This window comes from Camelus ferus, chromosome 9 (genome assembly GCF_009834535.1).
Source record: "Camelus ferus isolate YT-003-E chromosome 9, BCGSAC_Cfer_1.0, whole genome shotgun sequence".
Classification (NCBI taxonomy): Eukaryota; Metazoa; Chordata; class Mammalia; order Artiodactyla; family Camelidae; genus Camelus; species Camelus ferus.
The window spans coordinates 49,119,086-49,130,825 of NC_045704.1; the positions used below are offsets into that span (position 1 = coordinate 49,119,086).

An 11,740-nucleotide genomic window follows, 5' to 3' on the forward strand; every position below is an offset into this window, starting at 1 on the left:
TTTGAAATTATAATGAACAAGTATTTTTTTGTAGAATTGTTCTGAAAACAGTTACAGAATAGAAGTTACCAAAAACGTCTGGAGCAAAGGAGATACAGCCACATAACCGTGTAACCTCCTGAAGCGACTATAGAAAAAAGCCCATTGGCTGTGTAAATTAGAGTACATTTGTATGTATATTTTAGTTTTGTTTCTGCAGAGTTGTGGCTTATCTCTTAAATACTTTCTAGGGAATCTTATCATTAGAGCTGAAGTCTCCACAGTGGTCTTGCAAGAGCAATAAATGAGTCCAATTTGTTTCTCCCAGAAGTTGAGGAAATTACACAGAATTGCTCACCTAGTCTGTGACAAGATCTGGTCTTTTGGTTCTGTTGGTGCTTGATTCCTAGCACAGCACTGAGTGAGTCACGGTGCTGAGAGGCCCAGCAACTCCCCCCATCCACACAGGTACCTCGCTGAATGGATGGTGCATGGCTATCCCTCAGAAAACATCTGGGAACTGGACTTGAAGCGTTTTGGAGCCCTCCAGAGCAGCCGCACCTTTCTGCGCCACCGGGTCATGGAAGTCATGCGTAAGTGAAGCTTTGTGCCCGCCGCACCTCACTGCAGGCCTATTCTGTCACCCACAGGACCAAATGCTGCCTCAGTTCTTTAGTAATTGCTTTAAGTTGGGCTTCTGATGTTTAGTGGTTTCAGGCCAGTGTTGTGGGCATTATGCCCACATGGTTGATATGGAACATTTCTTTAGTGTATTGTACCTTATTTACCTTGCGGACCAGGAAAGAGGAGCTGGACATACAGGTGGCAGTTACTGCCACGTCCTTACTGCAGCTTGTATATGCCCACCTTTGCCTCCCATCCGCTCTGCTGTGTCAGAGTGAATGCTCTCACTCCCTACTTGGTGTTTGGGATCATGTTCCTTTCCAAGGCAGGGAATTTGCCAAGTTAGTCTCAAAGCTTCAGGATTCTTCAAGTGACTTCCGTCATTGACCCGTCATATGCTAGCAAGATAGGAAACTGCTTCACATGTAAATACAAATCATCCCTACTCTCTTTCTCCTTGTTTTTGCTTCCCTCTGACTTTGAAGGACTGGATTCCTTTAACTTCTTAGTCTATCTTGTCTTGGCTTTATTTTCTAATGAGCCCTCAAGAACTGAACCAAATCAGATTGTGATTTCATTTTCCTGTACTGAAGAACTATTCTCAGACTTGCCAAAACATATCTAAATATTTTGGGCATATTTATGCTCAGGACAAGTTTCTACATTGGCGGTGACCACCATTCTTGTTTAAGGATGGACTGTTGGTTTAGTAGCTGGAAGTTCCATTCGTAGTGAGGCCTCTGGATGACCTTTCACACCTGTGTGCTCACTTTTGGCCTCTAGCAGAGAATTCACATTCATGGGAGTTAAAGGACCTGGTAGCAATATATGTAATTGCTACGGTTCCTTATTTTTAGCAAATATTTTGGTTACAGTGTTGAACTATTACAAGTCTAGGTTTCTCCATCTGTAGTTACTTTGGAACCTGTGCAAATAGCAATTGAGCTTGAGCTGCTTCTTGATGATATGGCACTTTTGGTGGCCTCCTCAGATTCTCAAAATATGGAAGTTGCAGGCATGGTAGAAAATGAGGAAGGGGAGAATAGAACCTAAAGCCTCAGAGTGGGGTGTGACAGTACAAGGACTCCAACATGCCTGCCTTCGTCTCCCAGCCTCGCCCCACACAGACATGCCTCTTGTTTGGCATGGTGTGAAGTCGGGTGTTCTCTCTGGAAGGGACTAGAGATCATAGTCTTTCTGGATATCTTCACTTTCTGCTATTGCAGATTGGACAGTAGGAGAAAGGAATTCTGACCCTAGCTTTATGTGAATAATGTCACTGGGACAGTACTGCATAACCTGTCAGATTTCAGAGCCACCACGTCAAGGTAGGCTGTGTGCCCTTTCACTTCAGAAATGGTTAAATATTAGGAAACATGTGTAACAGGTCTGAGGCTCCAACCACACAGGCACTGGAAGGAATCAAGTGCCATTTTTTCACATTTTGTAACGACCTGTGTCCCACATAGATATATAACCTTCGTCTCTGCTGGGAGCTCAGCAAGGTTTAGAACCGTGACATTTCTCCCACTGTTTTCTGCCTACTAATTTGGAACAGTAATTATGAACCAAGACCTAGGGTCGTTAATGACTCACAGCTGTATAACTCTATGGAGGAGCAATGCCAGCTCTTGCAGTGTGATCCTTTCTTCTAGAGCATGCCTACTTTATGGTACTGTTTGGCAAATTAGGCCACAGCAGCCTGGAAAGCATGCTGTTTTGAATAGGAGCAGAGTCTTGTGGATATTGGGTGCTCAGCTCTGTGCTTTCAGAGACTGCTCTTATCTTCTAGCTCTGCTGTATGACCTGAAGGTTCCCCGTTGGGACTTCCAGACCGGGAGGCAGCTACGCACGTCTCCTCTCTATGACCGGCTGGATGCACAAGGAGCCAGGTGGATGGAGAAACATGGATTTGAGAGGCCAAAGTACTTTGTGCCACCAGACAAGGGTAAGAAGGCACATTCTCATTTTTGTTTTGTTTTGGTCCTGAGAATAATAAAAGTTGTTCTTAACTGTATATAGGTAGACTGTGTTCCTGGGAGAATAAATAATAAAAACCTACTATATTGTACTATGCAAGGAGACACCCCAGTATAAATCCCCTCCTTTTCTGTCTTCCTTTCGTTTTTTTCTGTCCTGCAGACCTCCTGGCGTTGGAGCAGAGCAAGACTTTCTATAAGCCAGACTGGTTTGAGATTGTGGAATCTGAAGTCAAGTGTTGTAAGGAGGCCGTGTGTGTCATTGACATGTCCTCTTTCACAAAATTTGAAATAACAGTAAGTATTTGGTTATACTGTATAGCACAGGGAAGATCTTGTGGTAGCTCACAGTGAAAAAAAAAAAGTGACAATGAATATATGTATGTTCATGTGTAACTGAAAAGTTGTGCTCTACACTGGAATTTGACACAACATTGTAAAATGATGATAACTCAATTAAAAAAAAAGTTTAAAAAAAAAGTATTTGGGAACCAAAACAACAGATTTGGAAATTGCATATTTATTGAATGCCTCTCATTTTTCATCCATCTCTTCAAAACTGATTCTGTAAGAACTCTTGTATATTTTAGTGTTTCACCTTCATTATAACATTTTTCCAAATTTTTAGCTTTGTTTCTGGGGTTTTTATCTGCTTGCAGAGGCCCATTTATCATTAGAATCAATAGCTAGCTTTCTCTAGAGCTTCTTGCAGCAGAGTAAATCTGCAAATATTATCGTACCAGCTAATTGCATTTTCTCAGCAAATGGCCTTACGCAGTGGTCAGGCTGAGTTATGGAGCCAGAGGTTCTTACATTCGTTCTCCCTGCTTCATTCCCTAACCCTGCAGTCCACTGGGGATCAGGCACTGGAAGTCCTACAGTACCTCTTCTCCAATGACCTGGATGTGCCCGTGGGCCACATCGTGCATACGGGCATGCTCAACCAGGGCGGCGGGTACGAGAACGACTGCAGCATAGCTCGACTGAGCAAGCGCAGGTGAGCCATGCGCGCTGCTCTCTCCGCGCGCTGCTCCCTCCGCACTCCACCCTCGCAGCTGGGGCAGCGCCAGCACTCCGCGAGTTTCCAGGAAACTAATTACACTGAAGGGGAAAAAAAATGCCATTAACTCATGGCCAGTTCATCAGTAGCCCAGCACACTCAAAATCACAAGAAGAAAAAAAAAAGAAACCCACCAGATTATGTAAAACTCAGTGTGGAAAAACTAGTTACCCTCCTGGGGGAAGATGCCTTATCTCACGTAGATCTGTAGAATTTCTTGGGACTAACAGGAAGCTAGAATCTTCTGTTTTATTATTATGTGATACATCCTCAAAGTATATGCTGTTGACCTTCCCTAAAAGGTAAGAGATCCTTTGCTAGGATTCTACTCATTGCCCTGAAACTAGCTGAGAACTTAGTGCTTCCTGATCATTTTTCTGCTGCCTGGTTTTGATTACTTTTGGGTCTCACTTTCAGTTTCTTCATGATTTCTCCAACTGACCAGCAGGTCCACTGTTGGGCCTGGCTTAAGAAATACATGCCGGAAGACAGCAACCTGATTCTGGAGGACGTCACCTGGAAATATACCGGTAAGGCAGCCCTCTGGGGTCAGCTAGCGAGAAAAGGCCAGCTGGTCCAAGTTGACCCAGATTTATCTTCTCCATTTGCCTTCTTTATATCTGACATTCAAAAATGAGTGTTAGAAGCCTGGGAGAGGCTTCTGGTGATAGAATTGATCTCTGATGCTTCCCCACGTTTTTATAAGTGAAGCGTGGAATGAGTTAGTGCTTCAGTTTGTGGTTTATTCATTGCTGTCCCCTACAGCATGTAGGAGTGCAAATATTTGTTGAATGAATAACTCACTTTTAAAGTATTTTTATATTACCTGCATATTATTTTCTTTAAAATTTCCCCTTAGTTTTTTCTTTAATGAGTAAATAATTTTTAAGGATAACTTAAATTTCCTGATTCTCTCTTCCTAAGCAGTCCTAGCAGGGAGCGGCCCCTCCTCTTCTGCCATCCCATTCCAGGTTTAACCCTCCCTCCTCCCACTAATCAGACTCCTTCCCCTCACCTCCACCAGGTCCTCAGCCTAGTTCATCATGGTAGCAAATATAATTACCTTCTTGCTACCAGATTGGAAGACTATAGACACTTATTGAAACAAGGCTTGTTTTTTAGTTCATTTGAGAGTGGTTGATGTGTAATTGGCCCAGCTGCTCTCCCAGATGTGACAATCCAGGTTGGGTAGGCAGCTCTCAGGGCTCTCCTGGTACTGGTTTGGGTTTGGGGCTTTTTCCATCATATAGGCACACTGGGAAGGGAGGGGAACGGGCTTTGTGCAGGTTTATGGCCAGCTCTGGCCTCATGATCCCAACGTAGCTGCATAGGAGGCTGTGGAGTTTTGTCTTCCTGTGTCCCCAGGAAGAGGAAACACACTAGCTAGGCTCTTATGCCAGCAGTCAGTAGCTACATGTAGCCTGTCTGAAGTGTATTTGCCAGAATCAGGGTCCATCCTAGGACTGCCTAAGCAAAGGGACACAAGCAAGTCCAGAACAGACCTTTCCCACTGGTTCAGCTGTTCACCTAGAGCGGTCAGACATCTCTTGTTCTTTTCTATTTAGCCCTCAATCTGATTGGTCCTCGAGCTGTGGATGTGCTATCCGAGTTGTCCTATGCACCTATGACTCCAGACCACTTCCCAAGTCTGTTTTGCAAGGTGGGTACTCGTAAAGTTCTAGTGTTTAAATGGGCAGGGAATATTTCTTTTATAGAGATGGCAATTACATGTTCTGACTATGGCATTAACACCCACAAAGCGTGTTCTGACTTTTATTAAGCAAACAAAATGACTGAATAAATCCATTTATTTTTCAATCTTTATGGCCTCCTTACTTAACAAACATTAAGGTATCTTAATGGGAGAGGGTATAGCTCAGTGGTAGAGAGCATGCCTAGTGTGCATGAGTTCAAGGGTTCAATCCCCAGTACCTCCATTAAAAATAAATAAACCTGATTACCTCCCCCCAGCAAAAAAATAATTTAAAAAACTTTTTTTAAAAAGGTATCTTTGAAGTGGACTTAACTTCTCTGAATATCAATTCTATATTTATTGCTTTCTATAGCAGTGGTTTAAATTTTTAAGTTACAGTATTAGGACACTGATGCCAAAAAATGCCAGTCAAGGTCCAGTCCCTTCCCTCCATGCAGTGTCTCTTCTTTTCCACACAGAGTAACTTCTGAGTATGTGGCATCTTGAGTTTAGAAATGGTTTAGTTGAATCCCTGAACAGTTTACATAATTTTCTTTCTTGTACTTGGCAAGTAGATCTCAGTGAAACAAATTGAAAAGAAGAAATGATAACTGAATACTCTCAAGGAAGTGGCTGATTAGAGAGGTCCAAGCAGACAGATGTTTTGGCAACCTGTAACAAGCAGCTTCGGGATGGTTACCAGTGGGAGGCTCTTTGAAGTTCAAGCCAAAGTTGGGATCCACCTCCTAAGTGACTTTACAGCTTTCCTTCTTCTCCATGGCACAGTGAAGGCAACAGAAAACTCTTAGAGCTGACAGCAGACCCTGTCACAGCACTTTCTTTGCTGCTTGAAGAAGTGACCCACACACGTGCCTACAACAATACCACGCTGTGTCGGCTCCCCATAGAAATAGTTTGCTTAAGGGCCTTCTGGGACTTACCACTTCCCATTATAGGAGCAGTGATTGAGTCAGAGGCCCCTGTTCAATAACTGAGCTGCTGGAAACAAGTTTGAACATTAGAAACCCAGTCTCTGCCCCTAGGTTAGCAGGTGAACTGTGTTGCATGACATCAGGCATCTTCTGTGGGGCAGGCACCCAATGACTTGTCTGCCAAGTCCACCAGAGAAGATACTTGCCTGGTCTTCACTGCTTCCAGTGCCCCTGACTAAAAGAAAACTTTAGCAGGACTTTGCAAAAAGAACTATTTTGTGCTTGTGACAGACTTTGCCTCCACTTCCCACCAGCAGCTTGGCTGGCACTCCTGAACTGGGGCTGTTCATAAGAAGAGAAGAGACATTGGAAGGGCTGTGCTCCATTTCTGATGACCCCAACACCCAACATTTCTGATGAAACAGACTGACTTGAAGTTCTTTCATTCACATCTGTTTCCTTTAGGGTGAAACAGGGTGCAGAGCTAATGAGAGGGGTTTACCTCAGGCATTCATTCCTCTAACATATGTGGAGGGGCCCACCTCCCCTGAGGAGTTTCCACAATGACCTTCTCCCTTTGTTTCCACAGGAGATGAGCGTGGGCTATGCAAATGGGATCCGGGTGATGAGCATGACTCACACAGGAGAGCCAGGATTTATGCTTTATATCCCCATAGAGGTGAGAACCACGGGAGGAAGGGTCCTGGCAGGGGTACAGCGCCATGTCTGGCTGGGCCTTGGTCATTGAGGTAGGCTGCATTAAAGAGATCGTAACATTTTTAGCTAAGCTTTTGTATAGGTAATACATTTACAAGGTTTAAAAATAAAAATCTATAAGTATTCAGTGCCACCTGACCAGTTCCCATCAACCACCACCAGTGGTATAATTGTTAGTTTATGTCATGTCAGAGATTTTTGTGCATATGGAAGCAAGTTCAGACATACTCTTAACCCCCTTTTTAGAAACACAAATGGAAGCCTGCTGCTGTTCTTCATCTTGATTTTTTTACTCAGCAGTTTATCTTAGAGATCTTTCCCTGCCCATACCTAAAGAGAAAGAGCTTCCTTTTTCTTTTTTTCTGTATTTTTTAATGAACGTGATATATAGCATTCCATTATATAGTTGAATCATATTTTACCAGTGCAGTACTGGCAGACATGTATGGTGTTTCTAGTTCTTTGCTATTATAAAAAATTCTGCAGGGTACAAGAATGTCTTTCCTTATTGCTGTACAAACTACACAGAGTTGTCAAACTTTGGGCTGATGGGTGCAAAATAGTTGGGCAGTGCAATTTTAATTTCCCTGATGAGTGAGATCGAGCTACTCTTCAAAACTCATCTCACTCCCAGTAAAAGCCCGTCTGCAGGGCCCACACATGTCTGCCCACACCTCACCGTCTTGACAAGATGTTATTTCAAGTTACAGTTCCCCCTTCCCTGTTTTTTCTCCGTGGTGCATGTCTCATAAAATACATGTTTTCTTTATTTTGTTTATCAAGATAACCCGTTTAAGTGTAGGTTCCCTGAAGGCAGGGACTTTTGTCTGTTTTAACTTCTGTATCCCCAGTACTTAGAGAAGTACTTGGAGCTTAGTAAATGCTTACTAAATGTTGCATGAATGTTCTGGCCATATCCTTTGTCCATTTTTGTACTGAAGTATTGGTATTTTTCCCAATTTCTAGGCATTCTCTGAATCAAAGTCCTTGCTTGTTCTAATTTTTTTCCCCAGTATATCATTTGTCATGATTTGGTGTGATTTTTTGCCATGCAGAAGGGTTTTTAAATTTTTACTTTTTATTATGGAAAATGTTTGCAGATTTTACTTTTCAATGTAGGTGAATTGATTAATCTTTTTTTCTGGTGGCTTCTAGAGTTTGATACATAGAAAGGGCTTCCCCATTCCAGGGTTATAAAATTTTTCCACTTTTCTTCTGATGCTTTTTATAGTTCATGGTATTGCTATTTGTGGGCTTAGTATTTAGTAATGCTTATCTTCCCTTATTGGAAAACTCTGAAGAACAATTTCTATTTCCTTATTTTCCCTTGTAAACTTGTATAATCATCTAGTTAAAACAAAAACACCCTAAATTTTTTGGATTGTTACTTTTGTAAATTGGGGAGAACTGACATTCTTACATGTGTTCAATCTTAGCACCAGTCTGCCTTTTTTTATTTGGAGTTTTTTTGGTGACCTTCATGAAGTTTTCTTCATGTAGATGTTACACATTCTTAAATTTATATGAATAATATTTTGGTAGTGCTGCTATTGTGAATGGGAAGGGTATCTTTATTCTGGTATCTTCTAAGTTGATTATGACTTTAAAAAGCTATTTTTGTCTATCTATTAATGCTTTAATGTATTTCCTTCCTAAACTATCTTTTTGTTTATACTTGTTTTTTGATTCTCTGGAATTTCCAGGGTTCATTCTTATAATATACAAATAGTGATAGTTTGTCATCTTAACAATTCTTAAGGTGATTTTTAGATATATATCTTTTACTTTAATATATATTTATATATAGACAGATCTACCAATTGTAAACTATGGTTTATTTTAAAGGAGAGGTATAAATGGGATGAAATAAATCTTTATACTATACTTACACATTCATGAAGCAGAACATTTTAAAATACTTTTCTTCTTAACAATTTTTATTCCTAGTTTTCTTTCTCTTGTTCAGTTGTGACAAGCAGCAGTGATGTTCAGAATCCTCATCCTGTTCTTAACATTAGTCATATTACTCGTGGTTTTAGGTTCCCTTCTGATTATTCAATGAAGCATGGGTTTATCATTATCAGCCCATGAAATTTCATCTGCTTTTCCACACTCAAGAGATATTATAGCAGTGTTAAGTTGAAGGAATTATTATTTGAAAAGAGTTAATACACATGTAGCTGATATGTTTTGCCTGTACAGACAAGGGATGGATTGTTTAGTGCCATATGGTCATTCAGGTGTTACCACCCAGTACCGGGATCATTAATCAGCCAAACCTATGGTGATGGAGAAGGTGTGTTTTCTACCTGGTTTTCCTGGGCTGATCTCATTCTTGTTTTCCATGAGTCCAAGAGGTAATGTGTATGCTTGAGTTCTTTTTAAGCTGGCTTTTGTCCTCAGGAACCTTGTACTTGTTTCTGTGAGATGTCTCCCAAAACATGGTGGCTGACGGCAGATTGTTTTGCTAACTCCCTGGCATTTAGTAACAAAATGAGTAAATGGTGGGGACCCACTTTTCCCTTTGCTGTTTTTATCTAGCCCAAGACTAGTCAGTCACTGCTTTAAATCTTTCCTCTTTTTTGCTTGTTTTGTTTTTGGAGGGGGAGGTAATTAGGTCTATATTAACTAAGTTATCTTCTGATTTCTTTTTAATGGAGGTACTGGGGATTGAACCCAGGACCTCATGCTTGCTCGGTACACACTACCACTGAACTGTACCCTCCCCCCAAAATCTTTCCTCTTCTGTCTCCCTCTTAACTCAAGAATGGAGTATTCAGCTTGAGACATGGAACCCACCCGAGCTGCTGGTGCTTTCTTACTCTTTTCCCTGTCAGTCTCCATTGGTCTCCACCCACCTATGCAATTTCCAGTCTTTCCCTCACACACATGCCACAGGCTGTGTCTTGTACCCAGCAGCATGGATTCCCTTCTCCACATCTAAAGTCATCTTGACCACCGTGGTCTGGCAAGTTGATTGCCTGTTCTGCTGGTTTATGGAGCAAAATACATTGCCAGGATAAAGAACTGAAACACCAGTGAAGCTGATTTTTGGTTTTGTTTTTTCTCAGTTTTACTGAGATACAATTTACATACGTCATTGTATATAAGATTAAGGAACAGCATAATGGACTGAAGTACATAGACTGTGAAATGATTACCACAGTAAGTTTAGTTAGCATCCATCATCTCATATAGATACAATAATTTCAGTAACTTTATTCTTCACCTCTATTTGGGTATTCTTTGTATTTTCCAACTCTGCTAAAAACTTCGCTCTGTCCATCTCTGCTCCTCAAGTTCTCTGAATGTCTTTGCCATCGTTATTTTAAACTCTTTCTCAGATAAATTGTCTATCTCCTCATCACTTATTTCTTCTTCTGGGGTTGTATCTTGTGCCTTGGCCTGCAAGATATTCCTTTGCCGCCTCATATTGTCTGTCTATTTGTATTTTTAGGTAGGTTACTTAACGTTTCTTGACCTTGGAGCAGTGGCCCTCTGTGGGAGATGTCCTATGCGTCCCAGCAGTGCACGCCTCTCTTGTCACCCAAGGGCCAGCGTCCAGCTGGTCCCAGTGTAGAATCTGGCCTGTGTTTGTGGATTCCTTCCACAGGCTTTGGGATTGTTTTCTTATTTCTAGTATTTGCCCCTGGTGGATGGGGCTGGACTAGAGGCTTATGCAGGTTTCCAGGCAGGAGGAGCTGGTGCCTGCCCACTGCTGGGTGAAGCTTGGTCTTGGACCTCTGGTGGGTAGGGCTAAGTCTAGAGGCATTTGTGGCTCAGGAAGTCTGCTGATGGGTGGGGCTGTGTTCCCACCCAGTATGTGGTTTGGCCTGAGGCTTTCCAGCCCTTAAGCCTACAGACTGTTGGGTGGGGCTAGGTCTTGGTGATAACAATCCAATCAAGATGTCAGTATTCAGGAAAGCTCATGTAGATAAACACTCCTGGAATGTCTGCCATCAGCTTTTATGCTCCCTGGGTGAACCGCAGCAGTCCCCTATGTCCCCAAGAGACCTTCCAAAACGAGCAAGCAGGCCTGCCCAGGTTTGTATGAAATCACTGTCTCTGCCCCTGGACCCGGCCCATGTGAGATCCCATGCATGCTTCCCAGGAGAATGAAGCCTTTGTCTCCCCCAGTCCCGTGGGGCTCCTGGAGTTAGCCCCACAGGCCTTAAAAACCAGATGTCCTGGGGTCTCCTGCTCCTCCCAATGCCAGAACCTGGGGCTGGGGAGCCTGACGTGGGGCTCAGAACTCTCACTCCTGTGGAAGGGCCTCTGTGACCCAATTATTCTTCAGCTTGTGGGTCGCCCACCTGGGGGGTATAGGGCCCGATTATATCGCGAACACGCCCCTCCCACCTTCCCACTGTGGTTCCCAACTTCTGTTTTCAGTTGAAGATGATCTTTTTTACTAGGTTCCAGTCTTTTTTCTTGATGGCTGCTCAGCAGTTGGTTGTGGTTTTTGTCACGAGAGGCGAGCTCATGAACCTACTACTCTGCCATCTTCTCATACAGATATAATAAAAAGAAAAGAACTCTCAGAACTTTTTCATATGTATCACACAGCATTGTCAACTGTTGTCATCATGTTGAACATCACATCCCTAGTACTTACCTTGTAACTGGAAGTTTGACCACCACCTTCCAACCCTCACCCCTTTACCCACTGGTAACCACAAATCTCATCTCTTTCTATGAGTTTGGTTGCTATTTTGGGTTTTTGGTTGTTTTTTTGTTTTTTTTTAAGTGAGATGAT

The 11,740-nt window shown here is 42.4% G+C and overlaps 1 protein-coding gene across 5 annotated transcripts in view; it reads left to right on the plus strand.

Annotated features, from left to right (window-relative positions):
• PDPR (pyruvate dehydrogenase phosphatase regulatory subunit) overlaps positions 1 to 11,740 on the plus strand; it is a 39,623-nt gene that overhangs the window by 21,207 nt on the left and 6,676 nt on the right. For all 5 annotated transcript variants that reach the window (XR_004322509.1, XM_032486725.1, XM_032486726.1 and 2 more), the window contains 7 exons: positions 448 to 572; positions 2,396 to 2,551; positions 2,746 to 2,879; positions 3,431 to 3,579; positions 4,060 to 4,172; positions 5,208 to 5,302; positions 6,857 to 6,946. Coding sequence is in view for 4 of the 5 variants with exons in the window: in XM_032486725.1 (XP_032342616.1) it covers positions 448 to 572; positions 2,396 to 2,551; positions 2,746 to 2,879; positions 3,431 to 3,579; positions 4,060 to 4,172; positions 5,208 to 5,302; positions 6,857 to 6,946 (862 nt within the window). In the remaining variant the exon portion in view is untranslated. The remainder of the gene's footprint in view (positions 1 to 447; positions 573 to 2,395; positions 2,552 to 2,745; positions 2,880 to 3,430; positions 3,580 to 4,059; positions 4,173 to 5,207; positions 5,303 to 6,856; positions 6,947 to 11,740) is intronic.